This window comes from Trachurus trachurus (assembly GCF_905171665.1).
Source record: "Trachurus trachurus genome assembly, chromosome: 1".
Lineage (NCBI taxonomy): Eukaryota > Metazoa > Chordata > Actinopteri > Carangiformes > Carangidae > Trachurus > Trachurus trachurus.
Genome location: NC_139891.1, coordinates 8,107,155 through 8,130,763, shown reverse-complemented (window position 1 = coordinate 8,130,763; position 23,609 = coordinate 8,107,155). Strand labels below are relative to the sequence as shown.

Sequence of the window (23,609 nt, the reverse complement as noted above, 5' to 3'; positions counted from 1 at the left end):
GAGAGGAGAGTTAAACACAGTGAAGATGTGTGTGTCGGCCCAAAGGGATCTAGCAGATCCATTCCATTTCTTACAATTAAGAACATAAGACACATAGTTCAACATTTTGGCAAATTGGCCCATTGCCATAATCCCTATAGTTTTAGGAGTAGGTTTGTTACCTGTCGGTGCAAGCTATTTTTAGAACGGCGGAGCAGAACCATGAGCTGTTCAGAGCTACACTACGGAGGCTAATGGGATTTCTTGGTTTCCCTCATCAAACTCATCTACACAATCCAACAACTCCAAAACACTCTTGTGGACAAATTGTGATCTGCACATTCACCACGCTATGAGATAATAACGGAACGTTACGAGATGGAGTTGTTTTCGAGGCAAATACAGAGACTGCTTGCTGAAAAACTGTCCCTGACGGGAATGCGCATCAGCGGTTTTGCATGAATTTACCTCAAACAACTCCGTCTCATAACGTTCCGTTATTATCTCAAAGCGTGGTGAATGTGCAGGTCACAACTTGTCCACCAGAGCGTTTTGGAGTTGGATTGTGTATTTGATGAGTTTGATGAGGGAAACCAAGAAATCCCATTAGCCTCCGTAGCGTAGCTCTGAGCAGCTCACGGCTCTGCTCTGCTGTTCTAAAAATAGCTTGCACCGACAATTGAAGGTAAGGAACCTACTCCTTAAACTATAGGGATTATGGCAATGGGCCAATTTGCCAAAATGTTAAAACTATCCCTTTAAGCCCATTTCTCCATCAATAAATCACACACACACAGAGAATGGGATGTTCTGGTGATGTTGGATAAATCCTGACAGTTCTAATCTCTTCAGGTCAGTGTATACATAACACATCCAGAGTCTGCATTTAATCCTCTTTGCTTTATGTATCTGACCCCTCGTAATCTAATTCACATCCATACACTCAGAGGTAATGCAACACCATCACGGGTGGAATTAGAGCGTCTCTATGAGAGCGTTACCACGACACCACCTGCAGCCCAGCAGACACCTCACAGACCTCTGCTTCTCTTGTCCCAGCACAACTCTCGCCCTACTCCATACACCACAGTCAAAGCAGACTCTCACTCTCGCTTTCTGCTCAACAACTTGGATAACTTGTCTATTTTGGGCTGTGGTTATAGCCATCCCTGTAGCATGACAGACCCCCCCCCCCCCCTAAACATTCTCTCTTCTCCCGTATTATCTTTCTCTCATTTCTTGCAAAAATCCTGTTTCTTCTCCTTGCAACACCCCCCCCACCCCCCTCTCTCTTCTTCCACTCCTCGTCCCCATGGGGAGCCTTTGAATCTGCTGAACCTTGGGTCAGAATGTTCCACCACGTCACACAAATAAACGTCCTATCCCCTCCCGGCTCAGAGGCTGAGCAGCTCAGTGGCTCCCTCTTGGAGCACAGAGCGGTGACACTGTGGAGAGCAGAGGGGCTGAGCTGTAATAAACATACGAATTGAAATAGGTCCCATCAGAGAATTTTAACCTCTTTTTGGGACATTATTTTGGTTTTACAGAAAATACAGGTTCACCAAAACTTTGTTTGCGGTATTAACATCAACTACTCGGGACCAAAAAGCAAAATTAGCAACTAGCCAGTGACCATGGCGGAACTACACATGGTGGACACTGTTGTGTGTCAGCTGAGTGGGCAAAATATCTTGTCCCACTGCCCTCAGGCCAAAAAACCCTTCATACAAATTAGTAGCCTATTTAAAAATAAAAACAGCTTCCCTGGTAGATAGATTCCCTAGTTTTTCCTGCAACACTGCAGAGCCAAAGACAAAACTTGGCATTGTGATGATAGAGAAAAATGTATAGAATGATTGTTTTGGACTGCCCCACCCTGTCCACGCACTACTCACAACCCTGACCAGGATTAAGTGGGTGTAGAAAAAAAACCGGACGAATGAGTCCTGAAGTATTCAGGTCTTCAATGACCCGATAACAACCACAGACTTGAAAACAGCTCTTGTACAGAATAACGTTACTAATTCCAAAAAATCACAGATTTGAGAGCCTGTTTCAAAACACTCTAAAGATGTTTGTGTTGAAGGTCTGTTTCTGATGTCCCTGTGCCTGGAGACATGGACATGGAGTTCCACACATTCACAGCTGGATCTTTTTTTTTCTCCCTAACTCCTACAATCTCCGTGCCCTCATTTGACACTCGTCCCACAGAACGTTTGAACATGCTCTCCTCCCTTTGTCCTTTTCTTCCCCTACCCATATCTTAATCCCACCATCATCCCTGGCTCCATCTTTTTGCTCTGACCTGTCTGCAGATGTCCTTTGCCTCCTCGGAGAACTTATCGGAGTACTCCTCCTGGTCCTCGCGCACTCGTCTGTCCACCTCCTCCCGCTTGACGCGCTCCTTGCGCTTGCGGAAGGGCGACTGGCCCTGGATCATCTCGAAGATCAGGCAGCCCAGCCCCCACCAGTCCGGACTGAAGGTGTAGCTCTCGTTCTGGATCACCTCCGGTGCTGAGGTAACGGGGAAGAAAATAAAGAGCGTCAATAGCAAATTTAAGACTAAGAGAAAGCGAGATAAGCAGAGGAATGGTGGAGGTGGACTGAGGGGAATGACGACATTTTTGACTGACAAAGGCAGTATCAGTGGAGTGTTAAGGAGGAGTGTTGAGTGAAAACTGTGCTTGTAATTAAGAGTTGGAGCTTGCTTGATCTCATTTTAGCAGGGTTTTATTTTCTTACCCATGTATCCAACAGTTCCCACTCTCCCTCGTATCGTCTCTCCTTCAGGGATTTGAACAGCAAGACCGAGGTCTGAAATTCGGATGTGTCCTAAACAAGAACCACAATAATTATCCAGCTGAGGTGGTAATGAATGTACATATTTTAAAAATAATGTACACTTCATCTACTGTACAGAGGAGGACATTTAAAGGGATAGTTCAACATTTTGGCAAATTCACCCATTGCCATAATCCCTATAGTCATAGGAGTTGGTTCATTCCCTTTAATTATCTGTGCATGTTGTCTTGAGATCCGCGGGGCAGAGACGTGAGCTGCTCAGCGAACACAATGGAGGTGAATGGTACAGGTCCCCTGTCCCTCATCAAACTCATCAAATACACAATCCAACAACTCCAAAACACTCACGTGGACAAGTTGTGACCTGCACATTCACCACCTACCCCTGTGACTATAGGGATCATGGCAATAGGCGATTTTGACAAAATGTTGAACTATCCCTTTAATTTTCTTGACATTCAAAATTACGAAACAAAAGTCAATGTCACACTAAAATGATTTGCCAATGATAGAAGTTATTAATAAAGACAGGAAGAGGTGTATGAGATATAGTGGGGAAATTCCCCTGTTTCCAGATAAGTTCATGTTAGAGAGAATAGATGACGGCTGTATGATTCAGAGGAGGGAGGAAACTGTTCCTTTTGTTTTGGACATTGTGAGCTACGAGTTACAACAAATGAACAGTGCGAAACACATAATATTCTCCAGCTAAGAGGGGTGCCCACAACCTGGCCGACTCTGGTGCTGAACAATAACAGATATGAATCGGGACGTACCACGGTCGTCCAGGAGGATGTTTTCAGGTTTCAAATCCCTGCCAAAAGAAAACACACACACAAAAAAAACAGAAGACATTAGGGAGCCATACCTCTGATCCTGCGCTCGGTTAAAAATAGAACTTATATTTGAGAAGAAGCATACAACAATAAAATACTGAATAAATATTTGTATTCTTTATTAACTTGTCATGTTGTTGACATTTCATTGTCTTTTATTGCCCGTGTGCTCTCTGCTCTTGAGCTTCTGCAGTCTTCTGTGGGGATTAATAGAGGGCTTATCTGCACGCATTTGTTGTATTTATTATAATGTGTTGTATTGTACTAAGGTAACAGGCTATATTTCTTTCTCTTTTTTTCCAGTTGTGTTGCAGCAGAACCTTCACACTGAGGATTGTTGGTTCGTGATGTTGTCGTCATTCATCGCGGCCTTTTTTCAAACGAGCCTAGTTTTATCTAACTTTTTGAAAAGTGCAAGATGCCGAACAGATGTTGGTGACTGTATTACAATATCTGAGGCTCCTAACTAAGACTGTGAGGTTTCCTGCAACACGTGCAGAGATCAAGGAACACTGTGTTTATATGACCTCGTGGGCCATGTGTATATGGGGGCAGGTGTCTTCTGAGAACATCAGTGTTTATGTTAGCATTACTTTGAGGCTCCACTGAACCTGACAGGTGCATTACACCTCAGTGGAATCGGTACCATTAATCCACTGACACTTCATCATCCAGGACTTTGTATTTGCACGACTGCAAACACTCTCTGAGAGATCTGGTCATACAGTCAGTTTAGGGTTTGTTTGGCATTGGTGGGCTTTGTGTGGTTTAAAGGGTTATTCCACGCATTCACTACTATACTTCCAATGGAGATATCCTAACTTTTAGTCCTTATTACGGGCCAGGTAAAACCTCAGATCCTACACTTCCTTACACCCTGCTCTGGATACCATCTTTTATTGAAGAGGAGCTTCTGTGCATGTACAAATTATAACAGAGTCTATAGGCAAAGATTTCTGCACCCCGAGGCGGAACTTTCGACAACGTTGAACATGTTTAATCTACATTTCTATTCTATTCTATTCTATTTCGCTCATCCAAAAACATTTACTTTTAAAAGTATTTTTATTTTATTTTTTAAAGTCATATTGAAGGTACTGGGTTAGTGGTGGGGCGGCACCCTAGCGCCCCCCAGCCACCACTGCTCGGAAGTGTGTGAAACTGGTGGAGTTCCCCTTTAAATAGCAGATATTTAGATTCTCCTGTACAAAAACTAGCCCTCATGATGAGGGTCTGGGACCTTAAATCTCACAACAGTAGTCCTCAGAGACAAAGATTCTCAAAATACCCTTGGAAATTTTCCTAAAGCCCCCGTGATCAGCGCTGTTTTTAGACAGTAAACAAAGCCCACCAACAACATTTTCTAATCTTCTTAACAGAAAGACCATAGTGGAAAAAATAAATTGCATCAGACGCCCATGTGGTCTAACCTGTAGACTATCCTCTCACGGTGCAGGTCCTCAAGGCCACAGCAGATCTCAGCAGCGTAGAAGATGGCCCTTTGCTCATCGAAGCCCGAGTTGCCCATGTTGTAGATATGAAACTTTAAGTCACCGCCATTCATTATGGTCAACACCAGGCACAGCGCATCCTTGGTCTCATAGGCATATGCTAGACTAACCTGGAGAGGGAGGAACATTTGGGGGAAGCGGTAACAAGGGAGTGCCAGGAAGCAGTGGAGAAGAAAGAAGTTGTTGTAGAGGAGGGAGTAAAGAGAGGAAGCAGGGGAGGAGGAGGAGGAGGAGGAAGAGGGAAGAATGGTGGTAAGAGACGGGGTGGCTAGGAGGACGATTGTTTCATTTCATTTCAAGAGCACAAACAAAAAGTAACAAGACATAACATCACAGATACAGAAACTTCCTATTTACTCCTCACTCTGGTGCCTCATGTCCGTCCCTGCTAATCCCACCATCCATCTTTCTTTTCTCCCTTCATTCCCACCAGCCCCCCCCCCCCCCCCCCTCCACCCATGGGTCAGTGACATGCAGGGTATACAGTGTGTGTACATGTGTTGCTGTGTACAAGCAGGATGTTGCCGCCATCAGGAGGAATCCCATCTGTTACAGAGTATGCAGACAGAGAGGGACCACAGGAGGAGATGGGAAAAGTTCTTTTGGACCGAGTGAGTAACACAGAGGCGTGTGTGTGTGTGTGTGTCTGTGTCTCTGTGTGTGTGTACTCATTTACAGCTCTGACTCTAACCATCACAGACACATACCTAACCCCGGCCCTATCCTGACTTGAACCTGAACCCTAAACCAAGTCTAATCACGTCACACAGCCCTCTGAAGATTGAATGAGTCTTTTCTTTAGAAAAGGTACAAAACATGAGTACGAGTAAACTGGAAAATGCTTCGACTCTCAAAGGAGGTGAATCAGGACATCATGACATCATAACATCTGCGATGCCCCGACCACAGTTCAATCTTCTCGATAATGGAGCAGAGAGTTATGAACCCCGGTCCTGTTCACATGATTGATCAGATATCTGATTTTAAAACAGTCTGTGTTATTATATAATCAGACAGTTGCTTATTTTTGGCAGAGTGTTTGAATGATAACATCGTAATATATAGTAGTGTTTCCATTTTTTAACAGTGTCGTCATAATGTCACCAGTTTTTTTTTTTTTTTTTTAAAGCCATTTCTGCATCAGCGGCTGCTCTACCTCACCTGCTGGAGCCGGCAGAGCAGGATGCCCCTAGTGTCTCACACACACACACACACACACACATGTATACGGTACACACCCACACACTGAATATAAAGACAGCTTATTGGTTAAAACCAAACAGGAGGCTAACAGTATATCTTGACTAATGGTATGCACCGATCAAAAAAGGTAGAAGAATAGAAAGAGAGAGAAAGAGAGAGAAATGAGGGGTTTGAGAGAGCACTTGACTCTTCTCCTCGCTACTGCTGTTTGGTCAGTGTTGCTAAGCAACAGAGCTGCTCTCGTAGGTAGAGAGGCACATGAAGAGTCATCAGTTCTGCCTGCAGCATAGAGAACGAACACACACACACACACACGGGCCAATCCCAGGTGACATGAGCTGCAAGTCTGAGGTTCTGCAACAAGCCCACTACAGCCTCTGTGTGTGTGTGTGTGTGTGTGTGTGTGTGTGTGTGTGTGTGTGTGTGTGTGTGTGTGTGTGTGTGTGTGTGTGTGTGTGTGCATGCCCATACACATGTTTCTTCCATTACTCACTCATAACAAGGACTCACAGCGTAGCTCACTCTGCATCAGAAACTGAGTAATCCGACATACAGCGCAAGACAAACACAGCACACATTAGCTTCAAATGGAGAGCATGCAGAGGCTCGGGGGCTCTGCTACAGTCCAGGTTACTGTACTGCAGATCAATATCACTGTTCTGTCCAGTTTTAATAGTCACACCCACACCGTGCGCTAGGCTACAGTGTGTACAAATACTCAAGAGTACACGCCGCACACAGACCCACACATCAGAAAGCGTCCCTCCAGCCAACATGTTCCAAGAATGTTAATACCAAGACGTGCTGTAATTTTCTTGTCTCTGGAACAATCATTTTTTAAGAGAGCGGCGACAGCGAGCCAACACAAAGTTTTCTTTTCCTGCCCGAGCACCTGAGATGTTTTTATGCATACAAGTTGGACGAAATGGAAAGAGAAGCTCACATCACTAGTTTTCCAACTGCCCTCGAGTCCTGAGGTTCGCACGCGTAAGTTAAGGGGGATGAAAATTCAAACATTTCCATTTTAACAGAGAAGAAGTGATGAGAGGAGAAGAGAAGGGGGAAAAAGAGATACATCACAAAGACTCTTCGGCGAAGGGTCAAAGAGGTGAAGGTGGTTCAGACTGTAAAATGTGACATAAATGGCAGCTCCTGCTATATTTTTGTCAACAAGGCTGTGTATTTAATAGATGACTGATGATCATCACTGATATCTCCCTCTGAGGTCATGAACTGTTCCTGTACTGTATCATCTTACATGTTAATGGGCTGTCAGCTGTGAATTCCAGCCCTTCAGTGTTTTTGGTGCAGCATGGAAGAAATGAAAAGCTAGGTGACTCCCTAAAAAAAAAAAAAAAATGTTCGAGCTCGTCGTTACAGCACCGGCCAAAAACCACCGCTTACTCACTACTATGGCTCAATTTATAGAAATTCCCCATAGGAAAATCAGCCAAGAGCAATGCCACCATTAAGAGCCTGAGGCACTGGCGGTACAGTGGCAGGGCAATATTTTTTTTTTTTTGGCTGGCACACATGCTCAGAGCAGGACACTGTACTACCTTCTTCTGCATTTACCTGCTCTAGGAAGAAATATTATCAGCCTGAAACTTTAATAATTTTTTAAAAAAAGGAGCATTAACATGGAGGAAACCAGACACACAGCCGTGCTTCCAGACCTCTACCTGCAATTTGTGCTTTCCAAAAAAAAAAATCATCAATCATCAATGCTAATGACTTTTCTTCCAGTTATGTAGTTTGCAATGCTTTTGGTGTTTCTGAGAATTGTCTTTCGAATGGAACAGTTCCTCAAATTGCTCAACTGTGACGTGAAGATTTGACAGATGTGGTTGTGTGTGACTCTATTATGAGAAATGTTATACTATATATGACACATGTAAAGAGTGATGTTGCCAGTTATGCCAGGGATATACAGTAGTAGCCTATCACATAGCATATACATGCTCTGTAATATATAACAATACAAGTTTATGGGGGTGCTCGCTGGTTGAGTAGTTAAGAGCACGTCCCATGTCGGCAATGCCCAATGCAGTGATTGCCCCCCCCCCCCAACACACACACACACACACACACACACACACACACACACACACACACACACACACACACACACACACACACACACACTTTCCTGTATCTCTCCACTATCCTATCCATTAAAGGCAATTGACTGTTGATGTTATCAAACTTTGCCAGATCATTACAACAACATCCACTGATTAGTTTTAATGCATATGTACAGTAAATAGACTATAGAAGGGGCTGGGAGTAGCCAGAGAGAACCCACCCACCCCCAAACACACACACAAACAGGTAGAATTTACTCAGCCCTACACAAGCAGGTCTATACAGTATGTGTAGATGTTTTGTCTTATCTAATTTCTAAATCATTTAAACTGGCCAGTCCTCCCATTCTGTGAAAGTTGTTTCTAGAATATCAACATATACTGACAAGGTTAGGTCTAAAAAATAAGTATGTCTACATAAATACATTTCAAATCTTGATATGTAATTTTATATATGGCACCTTTAAAACGGACACAAACATGGAGACTATCAGTCTGTATATGCGAGTTTCAGACACCTCAGTATCAGTAATGGCAGGGTAGCAAAACACATTTCAACCAGATTCAACACTGCATTCACAGATGATTCACAGCTGACAGTATGCTCCAAATAAAATTCAATTTGGCATGTTTGCAAAGAAGCACTTTTTGGGAGAAAATAAAAGATAAGCTTTGGCTTGTTGCAGTAATTACAAGAATGTGACCTCCACCCTTTTATCCCATTGTGCCTCTTTCCTCCTGAGACTAACAGGCTTCTGCACCTGGTGTGGACGTCATTAAACCAACACGACATCTGTCAAAGCAATTGTCTTTAAGAGCAAATCAGCAGCTTTTGCAAACACACCGTTTTCAATTTCACTTGCAGGATCCTGGAGCGGTAACAAACAACACACTCGAATATGCACAAACAGTCACACACACAAACACAGACACAGAAAACAAGTACAATTCTGATGAAAAGTTGAATAAGAAAAAAGTAGTACTTACTACAAAACTACTGTTAACTTTTTCTAAAATGCGTTTTTCGTTTAGTGCCATTGCTTCACCTTTTCTTTTCTTCACTCGTTTCTTTTCCAGCTTTTTACAGGCGTACATCTTACCGGTGGCACGTACTTGGCAGGCACAAACCTGGAAAACAAGCAATGGGGAAACATTATCACACACTTACACACGAAAGCACCCTTTAAAAGTCTAACTAATGGAAGTTAATATGTCACACAGCGGATCACTCCACCCAGCATCAGCGGAGTGGAGACATGAACATGGCTATATTAAAGGGATAGTTCAGCATTTTTGCCATAATCCCTATAGTTTTAGCAGTAGGTTCGTTACCTTTATTTGTCAGTGCAAGTTAATTTTAGAATGGCGGAGCAGAGCCACAAGCTGCTTAGAGCTACGCTACGGAGGCTCATGGGATTTCTTGGTTTCCCTCATCAAACTCATCAAATACACAATCCAACAACTCCAAAACGCTCTGGTGGACAAGTTGTGACCTGCACATTCACCACGCTATGAGATAATAACGGAACGTTACGAGACAGAGTTGTCTTCGAGGTAAATTCATGCAAAACCGTTGATGCACGTTCCCGTCGGAGGCAGTTTTCGGCAAGCAGTCTCTTTTCGGCACGACACCGGCTCTGGATTTGCTTCGAAAACAACTTCGTCTTGTAACGTTGTTGGATTGTGTATTTGATGAGTTTGATGAGGGAAACCAAGAAATTCCATTAGCCTCCGTAGCGTAGCTCTGAGCAGCTCACTTCTCTGCTCCGCCGATCTAAAAATCGCTTGCACCGACAATTAAAGGTAACGAACCTACTCCTAAAACTATAGGGATTATGGCAAAAATGTTGAACTATCCCTTTAACCCTGCATTTAATACGAGTTGTGGCAACATATATATTCAACATCAACATTTGATTTGTGTGAAGGAACCTCATGTTGGTTCATAAACTAAAACAACCTGGGTAAATCCTCACTATTATTCCAACTTTATGTCTTGACTGCAACGACACTCACCTCGCCAAATCCACCTTTTCCTAGTACTCTATAATGTCTGAAGGTATTTTTGGTTACTGGTTGCCTGCAGCGAAGGATAGAGGAATGAGAGAGAGAGAGGGAGAGAGATAAAGAGGGAGACAAAAATAAGGAGACGTAAAATAACTGATTGGTTATGTCATTCTCACAGACCACATGACGCTGCAGACAGACTAATGCTCTAATATATTATTAATCCACCCTGATGGCTGCTGTTTCCACCCAGCCATTATGCAAAGCATCATCAATTATTTACCAGTCACACAGAAACACTGATTGGAGGCGCCACCTTTGTGTTTTGGTGCAAACACTGCTCCTGCTCTATGGTCCAATACAGTTTATACTGGTATGTTTATGTTTGAAAGTACTTCTACTATCACTTTGTCAATATACAATTACTGTTGGAATATAATAAATACTAATTGACGTTTGGACATGTGCTGGAAGTTTAAATGAGACAGAGTGCAAGAAGAGCAATAGGGGATAATAACGTGAGCAGTGAACATTCAATGTGTTTAAGATCACAGGTGTCATTGTTATGTAAGAAAGAGGAATTGCTCGCATGTTGGCTTTAACAAGGGTGTAATCTGCACCGACGACCCACCTCTCCAACCATTTCCACTGCAGGAAGCGAGAGAAGTACATGGACTCCTGGTATAAGGAAAATGGAGTTCCACTCAGATAATCACGAACTATTCTGCAGGAAGGGAGGGAGAGAGAGAGAGGAGAGCATTGAACATTTTAAGAACAAGCTAATAGGGATGTTGCAACCTGAGAAACATACTGGGGGAAAAAAACAATTGTGTGAGATATCTTCCAGACAGACAGACAGACAGCTGCGTTCTCCAGAGAACACCTTCTAACCCTCGCAACCACTTCAAAAACACATCCTCTTTATCAGACTACTCCCTTAATCACGTGTGCGCGTGCATATTTGTATACATACTGTGTGTCTGTGTGTGTATTTTCAGGCGTCGCTGGTTGTGTTACGGTTCAAAGCCGCTCTCAGTGGAAAGAGGGAAAACAAAAAGTCGGTGTCGATACGCCACTGTGAAAAATGAAAAAATGCCTTTGAACAGAGACATTCCACTCAATCCAACCAGGAAACGGGATTTGGAGAGACAGAGGAGCGGGCGGGGGGGGGGGGGCTGGCTTTTAGGTTGAGTAGAACATCTAATCTTACCATACTTGTTAAGTGAATGTGGGTGTGAGTCTGTCTGAATCTATCTGACTTCTGTTACACACACAGACAATAGCAATCAAAGTAAAACAAAAAAAAAGCCTTCATCTTGTAGCATTCCTGCTCCTGGAGCCGAGACAACACCGGAGCAGAGCTCTTTGAGGAGAGCAGGGGGTCATGAAAGGTCACATGTGTCAACCATCACTCCACTGAGTGTTGTTAAAACATGACTCTCTGACACGACCCCGTCGGCCTCTCATCTCAGGCTCCTTTCTAACTACCACTTCTTGACCGCAGATGTTGTTTGACTCGGACACCGTGTCCATTTAAACACTGTTGAACCAGACACACACACACAAGCTAAACTGTAATGAGACACACCTACAACAGCTACACTGTAGGGTTTGTAGGGTTTATACAGTGGCATGGAAGAGTTTGGGCACCCCTGGTCAAAATGTCTGGCCTACAGTAAGTGGAAGATGAAATGATCTCTAAAAGGCATAACATTAAACATGAAACACTCTTTTGCAATATTCTAAGCAATATCAGTGTATTATTTTTGTTTTCTACAGTTTTAGAGTGAAAAGGGGAAACAAAGCAGCACCCTGCAAAAGAATGGGAAACCCCAGAGACTTGAGCTCTCAGATAACTTTGACCAAGGTATCAGACAAGATATTTACTATTTACATGTTGTGATAGTTTCCAAAGAGGGGCTACTAGGTACTAACTATGCAGGGTGGTCAAACTTTTGCTGTGGGATCTTTTCATTTTCTGTCATTTTGAAAATGTAAAAGATGAAAAGAAAAAAAAAATTATATATTATAATATATTATAGTTTAAAATGTAAAGGGAATGTGTCATCTGTAACGTTATGCCTTTTGGAGATCATTTCATCTTCCACTTGCTGAACTGGTCACATGAACAGAAATTTTGATAGTTTCCAAAGAGGGGCTACTAGGTATTAACTATGCAGGGTGCCCAAACTTTTGCCTGTGTAAATTATTCTTATCATCATTATTATTGTTTCTGTGGTGCCTTAAATATCTACTGTCTACAGATGAAAATATTCAAGCTGCAAAGGAAGAGAAGCCAGAACAGATCAGACGAAGTCGACAATTTCTACATTTCATTTCATCTATTAAATCAAAGTTGGAGCTTCTGACCACTTCGTAGTGTTTTACAACCGGGCCTCCTGGTTTTGTTTGTTCTGTGCCAGGGTGATTTGCCATCGGTTTCATACCACTCTGTTGATTGGCAGTTGGTGTGGTGGCACGCAAACAAAGACCAAAGAGGAAGAAGCCTGTTGCCAGGAAAACATGGCTGTAAACAATGCAGGATTTACATATTTTTCAAATGTTGCATAAGGAAACCAATTCAGGATGTTTGTTAGAGCCCCAGGACACATACAGCAGCGTGATCTGAATGTAAACAGAACTTTTGTTTGTCTGCAACAAAACTCCTCAGGACTCTCATCAAAGTGTACAGTTCAGTGGATCTACATGTTGGTCAATGTTCACATTTGAGGGACAAAATGTCAAGTTTATTGCATGTTCTCTGACAAATACAAATGACAACAAGAAACAAAAAAGCCTTTGATGCAGTTAGTTCAGTAATTAATATAAAACAGTACTTTAACAATAGAAGCCAATGATTCAGCCACATAGATCACAAATCTAACAGAGGCATCTGAAGAGGCAACGTGCCATATTATGATCCCAAACAATGTGGTTACAAAACAGAACAGAGCAAAACAGAGAAAACTGCACCGGTGCAGTTTTTCCTCCACCACCGACCGAGCAGTGTGATCACAGTCTCTTCTGCCTTCGGCCTGCAGCACATGACTAGAAAACCAAAAGCTACAAACCAAAAGCTCCCTCCTCTAATACCCCAACGCTGAAAGAGATGCTCATATTTGGCCAGGAGATTTTCCTTGACCATATTACTTCATCACTAAGGAGGATGAGGAAAGCTGCCTGTGGTTACCAACAGCACTGGGGTGGCTGTTCTTGGCAAAAAGGCCCGAGAGTAGAGAGTTTCCACCAGGGGAGCACCCTCTGCTGTGTAAAAGAAAACTGAATTATGTCATCATGGGACTCGGTTGCCTCGGCACATGAGCCGAGCATCCACCACCGTCTCTGCTGCTGACAAGACCAGGGTTCTTCACAGAGGCAGAACCGTGTTCTGAGAAGTTTATACTAAAATCATCTCAATCAAAGCAATCAGTTTAAAAAAACATTCAATTTAAATAGTTTAAAATACAGACAACTGTTTCCCTCACTCTCTGTACACTGTATATCTGTCAGATCACTCTCTTATCCGTGTTGACTTATCAGGTCAGTGAACGCTGCCCAGTCTTACGAGACAAAACTGAGCCCGGTCGCTTAAGGAGGGGGGGCATCAGAGGGGTTTCACACCGGCAGGGCTCCGTGTCGGTTCCAGTTCCCGAACCCAATTTTGAACCGGCCGGTGCGTTCAGACTGAAAGAAATAACAGGTTCAGAACCTGAAAAGTGGGTGTGTCTTATTCTAGGCTGTGAAGATGAGCAGGAAGGAGCAGGAAGGAGCAGGAAGGAGCAGGAGAAGGCAGCGACTGACTGAAAAAATATTTGTCGTGGTCTGCTGAGGAAACTAAAATGTTTGGTGGTGATTTGGGCATTGACAGAATTTCAAGAAAAGCTAGAAAGCAGAACAAGAAAGAACAAGTTGTATGAATTTCCCTTCAGGCCTCAATAAAGTAAAGTCATTCTTATCTTTGAACTTGTTAAAAAGATGGCCAAGGCTGGGTTCACTCCAACACCAGACCACATAATTACTAAACTGAAGAAAGATTACAGAGACGGCAACAACACAAAAATATACCCACTGTTGTGTTTACACAGAGTAGCCTACCATTATGCCAACTTTGGTTCCACTTAAACTGGTGTGAACGCTGCTGGTTCACCAGAAAGCACCGAGGTTCTGAGACTAGAACCAGAACCAGAACTATGTCTGTCTGAAAGCACCTTGGAACAAAGCCACAATATGGCTTTTATTACACAAAAGGGAGTGGGAGAGGACAAGAAAGGTGGGAGGAGGATCAGCAGAGATAGCTCTGTTAAGATGCACACATGCACTCTCTGCGGCCGGCCACACTCTACTCTAGGGATGACATAACCCTATGTTCCACTGCAGCAGAAGAAAACCCATGAGTGAGCTAATACGTCTCTGCTAGTGGGTGCGTGGCTCTGCCAAAAGTCACGTTACCACGTGTAGCACCACGCTTTCCTACAGGCTTTCTCCCTGGGAAAAAAAAACAAGTGACTAAACCCTGACATATCGGAATAAAGAAATCGAAGAAAATCTGAATTCCACCACGGAATATAAATAATAATGATAGTGGAAGGAGTGATGACAGAACTTGAACAGGAATCCCATTCAAAACAAAAAACAAAAAAAACATGGGAGCTGTTGCTGCGAGGCGTTCAACAAACACGTGTCTGTGTTGTTCTGTGTTTGTACACTCTGCTGCCCCCCCCACCCCCAACTCTCCTTAACACGCTCTTTCCACTTCTCCTCACTTTTCCAAATTTCTCCTTTTTTTTCGCCCTCCTTTGATCGCTTCTCCGTGGGTTTTCCCCAAGTCAGCCCTCTCCTGTCATATCGCTCCGCTGCTGCTGCTCTTTTGTTTTTGTTCGTCCGGTCAACAACAGGTTTGAATGCGGTGGTGGTGGTGGTGGTGGTGGTGGCGGCGGCGTGTTTCTGCACCGCTGCGCCTGGAGCAAATCGTCTCAACAAACAGGAAAATCAGGATGTGTTAACAAACCACAGATAACCTGAACAAAACACCACAGTCACGACGATCCACCTGGTCTGTAAATCTTTGTGAGAATCACACTGGAAAGGAACTCATCACGGTTTCAAAGAAGTTTTTGGCCACAGCACATCGTCACAGCTTAAGCAAGTCTCCTGAAGCATATGGGTTATTGATTTAATAAATCCAGCTCTGGAGCAGCTCTCTGCGTGTGTTTTACCAAAACATGAGTGCGGGCTGAGAACATAACTGAATGTTTTCCCATCCACAATTCCCACTTCTCCTGAGCTCCTTCTGGCAGATTCCGGGATTCCCCAGAGGGAAGCGCGAGTGAATCAGGGGCTGGTTGCAGCGTTTCCAATCCAAATCCATCCGCCTGTGTGGCTAAAAGCTGACACTTTGCAGATCTGCAGCTCCTGCCAGGACTAAGGAAACCTGGGCCAGTTGACTTGACGACGGGTGGATCGTACTGGACTGTACATCCTATGAACTGATGCAATATATCTATGTCATGCAGATTTTCTTCTCTGTTTCATAGTAATGTTTCCCCTGACAATTCAACATCATAAAATAAAATGTGAGGCATGGCAGTTTGCTGTGTGTGTACCAGAGGTGTGAGGCACAGTTTGCCTCAAGATGCACGCTCCTTCTCCAGATCATCATTCAGTTAAATCTGAATGACACACATATTTGTAGTTTCGGCGTGACTTCACCTCCTCTCACACATCCATCCAGCCGCAAATTAACAAAAATCTGTTTAGAAAATAAGCACAAAATGTTCCTTGTTCTTACACATCATTATTAGTTCTGCCCCAGGTTCTACAGGTGCTGTTTGACAGAAGCAAACATGGCTTTTGCTCGCATCACAGTTCTCCACCCACGGACCTAAACTCCCTTTAATAATCTGCAAATAAGCAAAACAGCTGATGACGTCCGGCCATCATTTTCGGGGACCGACCAATCATCATTCATCGCGCAGTGCCGTTCAGTCATTAACCGCTCGTAATGTAATCAGCCTACAACAGCGCATCAGAGGTGAGCAATACAGGAAACAGACAACATGACACTGTCTGTAAAACCCAAATGCATACAGATGAAGTCATGGACAACAGCAGAGCACTCAGAGTGACAGAGTTAAATTATTTGGTTAATAAAAAATTACATCGAGTTGTGTGAGTGTGTGAGTGTGTGTGTATCTGTGCAATGAGAAGTACATTTGGGGGTAATAATCCCCAGTCTGTTTGCTTCTCCTGGCTCTCAGAGCAGGAAGCAGAAACACCTGCAGGTCTGTGTGTGTGTGTGTGTGTGTGTGTGTGTGTGTGTGTGTGTGTGTGTGTGTGTGTGTGTGTGTGTGTGTGTGTGTGTGTGTGTGTGTGTGTGTGTGTGTGTGTGTGTGTGTGTGTGTGTGTGTGTGTGTAAGAATCTGTGTGTTTGTGTGTGTGTTTGTATACGGGGAACACTGAGGTGACTGTTGTTTTCATGCCAGCCATCCGGATGCTCTCTCTGCCCACTGCTCTTTTTCATTCGCCTTCACTGTGCGTGTGTTTTTGCAAGTCTATGTGTGTGTGTGTGTGTGTGTGTGTGTGTGTGTGTGTGTGTGTGTGTGTGTGTGTGTTATTGCACTCCAGGTGCCAGCTGCCTCATCATCACCAGTGACAGGGTGCACTCGTCCACAGAGTCCACAAACACACTCCTGGCTCCTGAAGGAACAGGATTCTGTTGGTTGCTGCACTTTGACGGGCAGACTCCATCAGAGAGGAAAACAAAAACACTAAAAACCCAACAAGACCCTCATTAACCGCTCCAACGTCGGACAGTTGACGCAGGTGAGTCGGCGCTGTGGAGGAGAGGAGGCTGTGTGGGGGGAGGAGGAGGCTTACTTGGTGCAGTCATTGAAGAGCTCCTTACACGGACTCTGCTCCAGCCTCTCCCGGCACCCAGCGACTACATCCTGGGGTACGTCCGGCAGATGGGCTGCCGACTTCAGAGACAGACACAGACAGACACAGAGGAACAGAAACAAAGTGAGATGTTGGTGTAACGTCAGTCTCATGACATCAACACTGTGGACCCAGCTGACATCTTCTGGTCTGCCTTTAACAAACCTGGTTTATTTGCTCTGATTCACTGCAGTGCAATGTTTTGTCCCAGGAACACAATCGGACAATGTTTTTACTTCTATTTAATAACTGAAAATGCTTGTAACTGATGACTAAAATAGTCATTTATCCCATCAGTGGGTTACCTATCTAGGGGAAATGAATGATTCCTCTTCTTGAAGAACGCCTTTGGGGTCCCCTGTCTTCACCATGACAACCACCAATTTAGTTTAGTGAGAAGTTGTACAAAAAATATATATAACTCTATATGTGGTTAGGGTGAAACTGAAATGTATGGGAGAAGATTATACATTTAAAGGGATAGTTCAACATTTTGGCAAATTCGCCCATTGCCATAATCCCTATTGTCAATAATTAATAGTTTATGTCGGTGCAAGCTGTTTTGAGATCGGCAGGGCAGAAACGTAAGCTGCTAACGAAACAGTACTTTCGCATTTCCCTCAAAACTCATCAAATATAGAATCCAACAACTCCGCAAACGCTCTTGTGGACAAGTTGTGACCTGCACATTCGCCATGCTATGAAATAATAACGTAAACGTACTGTATATATGAAGCAAATACTCTGAACTACTTGCGTTTTTGAAGTCGCTCCGCCCAGCAGCCGTGTCTGGAATGTAGTTCCGGCTTGTCAATGTGCAGGTCACAACTTGTCCACGAGAGTGTTTTGCGGAGTTGTTGGATTGTGTATTTGATGAGTTTGATGAGGGACAGGCGAAAGTACCGTGCGCCTCCATTGTGTTAGCTGAGCAGCTTGCTGCTCTGCCCCGCCGATCGAAAAACAGCTTGCACCGACAATTAAAGGTAATGCACCTACTGCTAAGACTATAGGGATTATGGCAATAGACAAATTTGCCAAAATATTGAACTATCGCTTTAAAAGCTAAACCACACAATTTTAATAAACCGTTTCCTGTTTTTGTGATATTTCCTGTATTCTAGCCATGCATTATAATTTTTATGAAAAAATGTAATCCAGATGAGCTTGGACCAGCTATGCTCATTAACCAACACAGAAAACCAGGACAGAGGTGTAAAACCAGCCAGATACTGTTACAGAAAGGGCCAGGTAAATGCCAGTAAAACACAAGCTGCAGATGCTAAGGTTGCAATCGTAGACTTTTGAATTCATACAGGATGCTAGGATTTGAGCCAACGTTTTCTTAAACTACTACTAAAATAGTAGTAGTTTCTCCAGAACAGCCAGTTTTGCAGTGACTCGAGTGTGAGTGCATCTTACCCCATTATTAAAGTATGTGTCTAAAACATTCAGTCCACAGTCCCTCCTCTTCTCGTCAGGGGCTAGCTGGTACATGGCCTGTCAGAGGAGAACAAAAAGTGTGAGTGGCCACACCAGTAGAGGAAGCCATGCTCATTCAGCCATCTTTAATATCTCTCCAAATAAGGTCAGAGAGACAGGCAGCAGAAGGCAAGAGGAGAGAGGAAGGGTGAGACAAGGGAGGAAGAGCTGGAGGGAAGGATGGGGGGTGGTTACTAAGAGACAAGAAGGGGAAAAAATTGGAAACACGAGTGGGAGAGTGGGACCTCAGACGAATGGAGATCCTCGAGATGACAAAATCATCTCGTCTTAGTGAAAGCAGCAAACTGGCAACCGTGTTTGCCTTCGCGCTTTGCTCGTTACATCTGTCGCCCTACCAGGATGACGCCTCGGATTTCACCCGATCGCACCATCACAGATTGTGTTTTTGGTCAAATATGGCTGTAGGCAGAGAGATGGTCTGGACTTTGACTGTTTCCAGTCGTATGTTTTGTTTGAAAACATGCTCGGCGGAGAGGAATGGGGACCGAGCCGTGGCTGCTGCTGCACATCACAGCCAAAGGCATCAAGTTCTCAGTGGGACTTAAACGGCGGGTTAGCTGGGCGCTGGAAACGTTTCGTTCCTCGCAGTTTTGTCACCTTGTGTCGGTACGTGCGACTCCCCGTTGCACGTACATACACTCCTGTCTGCCTACCTTGAAAAAGACTAATGTAGGTTCTTATTAAATAAGCATGATTCCCCCCCTGTTTTCCTTTCTCGCATACCTCCAGGGGCCTAGACACAAGCTCGGGCCTGTGTTTGCCTGCTCACCCAGGAGACCTGCCTCTGACGTGGGCTTGACCTCATGGAGGAGTGCATGGAGGAAGGGGAGGGGTCTGCTCTCTGACAGCCTGTCTAGGTTGCTAATCACCCCCCCCACCACCACCATACACACACACACCAACCCCACCCACCCGTCACTTTGTGCTACTGCCAAGAGCAGGCAGAGGACCAAGCCCTGACTTTTCCTCTGCTATTCCTCGCCGCGCTGCAGGGGCTGAATCAGGTCAGTCCCGGGGGAGAAAAACGGGGACAGACGAGTAGAAAAAAGGATGTCTGAAAGAATGAATGTTATAGGAAATCACAGAATAAGCCGAGCAGTTGCTAATAGTCTTACCACAGCATCCATAAACTCAATGCAGCGCTTCAGCTCTGGCCTGGTGTCACAGTACTGACGGAATAACAGCCGACCAATGGGCTGCTTCTCACACAAGCTGGTGTAGTCCCTCTCTAAAAAGCAAAAAAAAAAAAGAAAGAGGGGGGGGGGGCAGACAGATAGATAGAGAAACATTATTACACCAGAAAAATGCACCATAACAAGAGCTGACTCAGGATCTGAGGCCCACAAGTTAAGAATTAGTCTTAAAATTTATAGTGGAAAATAACGATCAAACGAATTTCACTGCATAAATGGATCTTTATTTTTCTGACTCTTTCAGGAATCTCTGCACAGCTCTCATCACTAAAGGCCTCCAAAAAATATGCCAGTGAAACAAATTCAGAAGGCGAAATGAATCTGACATGACTGCAATTACTCATAACTCACTGATATGCAACCAGAGGATCATCTCAAGTAGATTTTGCTTCATGTTAGTAAAACTGGGAGCTACTGCTTTGCAGTGGAGTGATAGAGGATATCTTGGTTTGGTTCTTGGGAAATTGTACTATTATACTGTTATTTTATCAACAAACCCATGGACACCTCTTAGTCTCATGTCCTGTTTCATGTTTGCAGTCATGTGTAATTTAAATTATCTGCATTTGTAAAAGGAAGCTTCCTGAGTCAGAGAGGTACAAAAGATATTCCCATCACAATTATTACCGTAATTGTGTTGTTTTAAAAGCAACTGTTTTGTTTGTTTGAAAGCTAAAACATGAACCTATAGGTCTCCATACAAGCTAAACCGATGCTTATTACTGAAGTGGATAGTAAACTTGTTTGACTAGTCATTGAACAAAAGAAACACAAGACTTTTCTTCAGCATTTAGAAAGACAAAGTTAGTTTTCAATGGTAAATTAAGTTGAGCGTTAATAAAATAAATGTTTCATCTGTACAAAAAAAAGGTCAGGGATGACAAAGCTCCCAGACACCAAACCCATTGTCCAACAAACCAAACAGAAGTGAAACAGCGGCTCGACAAAACAGGACATACAACTTTAAATCTCATATCCTTATCAATCAGCCCATCACATAAAACAATGAAACATAGTATATTATAAAGTAGAGAAACTAATGCATCTTTTTTCCACACCTCCGTGGAAAGCCATTTCATGCTTACGCTACAATATTCTACACAAGATGAAAGACACTGTTTACATAACTTGATGTTATACAAACAAAGGCTGTTAAACAAGGAATGGAAAATGTACTTTCCTAGTTAGTATATAACAACAATATGTGACATGTATTAGCCTTTGCACCCAGTGAAAGCTCCTGGGAGAGAGAATCTTTGAATACAAACAAAACAAATGTTAGGAGGGACTGTGGAGAAGTTTGTTATTATAACCTCTCCATCTATAGAAACCTCAAAAACCAAGCTATACATTGTTTTTAAAGGATTCTTTCTTACACTGTAAGCAAAACACAACATTGTATGTCCATGTTTTCTGTATGTGTGTTTGCATGTTTTCTGCGTGTGTGTCTGTGCAGCTGGCCCCAGCTTATTAGGACTAATGGTGTCCATTTGAGTCACATTTCCTCTGGTACCAAATGAGGAAGAAGACCAAGGACATTTTCCATCACCGGCTGACAGTAAGAACACACACACACACACGGTACTCACGAACATACATACAAGATAAACATACAAACAAAAATAGGCCACACACATTCACACAGTACAACTGCGTACTTGTGAATAGAAGAAGGGAGGGGAAGGGGGGGGGGGGGGGGGGGGTGAAAACGTCCGAGTGGTGACAGCTACAGGACAACCTCCAACAGTAAATCAGATCTCCCAGCTGCACTGTTTATTACCCAGCATTCCCCTCTGCTCCTCATTCACACATACAGTATACAGTATACGACGGCAAAACATAAGTTATCAGTTTGTTGGCAAACATGGGAGCGTAGGTATATGAGATTTTTACAGCCTCCCTCTCCGCTGTGTGGCTGCCTCTCAGAAAGCCTCGCTCCGACTGCAGCGTCTTTTGATCACCAACTTATTGGAGTCCTGCTTTGGTGTTTCCCTATCGGCTGTGTTCAGCTGCAAACTGGAGCTGGGAAAGCCCCCCTCCCCCTCCCCCCCCACCGCTACACACGCACAAATGCAATTTTAGGTAATTTGGAGAGAAGAAGAAAAAAAAAAGATGTTTAGACTGTTGGACTGTTTGATTGGTGTAGCCAGGTGAGGACAATGCTGTTTGAGGTGTGTATAATTCATTATCAGCTCAACAATGGCCCCAGAGAGTGGATTTCTCTAAACGTCCGCGTCAACAAACGTGTCGACTTCCCTCAAAGTCACATGTCCCGACAATCACAGGAGAGGTTATCGACGCCTCGCCCAATAAAAGGAGCTGCATGTTAATCCACGTGACTGGTGTTTATGAGCTGGTTTGTTTGAAACTGGGCAGTGTGAACCTAAACAAAGCAAATTCAGCAAAGTCAACTTTTCCACTCTGGTTTGAAAGGAAATTAACTTAGAAAGCGCTCTCTGCTCTGCTTTTTTATTTTAAATCATACACAGACATCTTTTTTTTAGTTTGAATTTTTGCATGGGCATTTTACATAATTCATTAAATATGTTGATTTGTGACTATTCTGATACTTATAATGCTATATTGTATTGAATGTCTATTTAACTAATTTTAAGGATTTCTTGTTTTCATGATCATCTCATGTGTTACTAGTTTGTGTATTTTCTAACCACTCCCATGTGGACCCCTCAAAAAAACTATATGAGAAGGCAAGGGGGGGGGCAAGGCAAGGCAATCTTGGAAGCACCTGAATGTAACTGTTCAAATCATTGAATCGCTCGAAACGTTGTCTCTTTTTATATATATATATATATATATATATATATATATATATATATATATATATATATATATATATATATATATATATATATATATATATATATATATATATATATATAATATGTAGCCCTTGAATAAATATATTTTCTATTTCGGGAGAAGACGGTGTTGCGAGTCCTCTTTTTTTGTCGGACCCAGCACCTACTGCACTTTGGATGTGTGTGAGCTTTTTTCTTTTTTACCCCAATTTTACTTTAAGGATAATTACCGTTTTTTTACAATCTGGACCTTATTTCTAGCATAAAATACGATCATTTACTCACCCAGATAACTTTGGTGTCATTACAAGTCGTTCCGACGAAATTAGATCCAGCCGAGAGCCGCGTATATCCGTATAATGCGAGTCTACAGGGCAGTAGAATGCAGCCTCTAAATAACACATTATCTACCGTGAAACTCGTTCTTTTCACCAATATTTTGTTATGATACGCTAGTGCTATTCCCCTCTGAGTCCGGGGTTAGCCGTTACCAACATCCGGGGTCTGTAGGTTGACCTACTAACCTCTGACCTGGATGATGTCATCTCTGAATGCAGCAGCGTGGTGCGGCTAGTTGCTACTGCTAATACTATGGTTTGTTTCTGCATGTTTCCGACTTGTCAGAACAAAATGAGCAGCTGGATGAAGTTCAGCTTCCACAGGCTTCCTCTCCGCAACCTGGACTTACTAAAGCTCCGGCTAGTTGCGCTAAAAATGGACCTGAATGCCGAAGAAGAAT

At 43.4% G+C, this 23,609-nt stretch overlaps 1 protein-coding gene across 1 annotated transcript in view; it reads right to left on the bottom strand.

The window, feature by feature from the left end:
- The window catches only part of grk4 (G protein-coupled receptor kinase 4), a 49,194-nt gene that overhangs the window by 5,175 nt on the left and 20,410 nt on the right, over positions 1–23,609 (bottom strand). Inside the window, exons 3-12 of the mRNA XM_083978652.1 lie at positions 19,974–20,086; positions 18,778–18,855; positions 17,299–17,399; positions 11,054–11,146; positions 10,432–10,495; positions 9,403–9,543; positions 5,048–5,238; positions 3,558–3,595; positions 2,722–2,811; positions 2,285–2,493 (exon numbers count right to left, since the gene is read on the bottom strand). Of these exons, the coding sequence (XP_083834778.1) occupies positions 2,285–2,493; positions 2,722–2,811; positions 3,558–3,595; positions 5,048–5,238; positions 9,403–9,543; positions 10,432–10,495; positions 11,054–11,146; positions 17,299–17,399; positions 18,778–18,855; positions 19,974–20,086 (1,118 nt within the window). The remainder of the gene's footprint in view (positions 1–2,284; positions 2,494–2,721; positions 2,812–3,557; positions 3,596–5,047; positions 5,239–9,402; positions 9,544–10,431; positions 10,496–11,053; positions 11,147–17,298; positions 17,400–18,777; positions 18,856–19,973; positions 20,087–23,609) is intronic.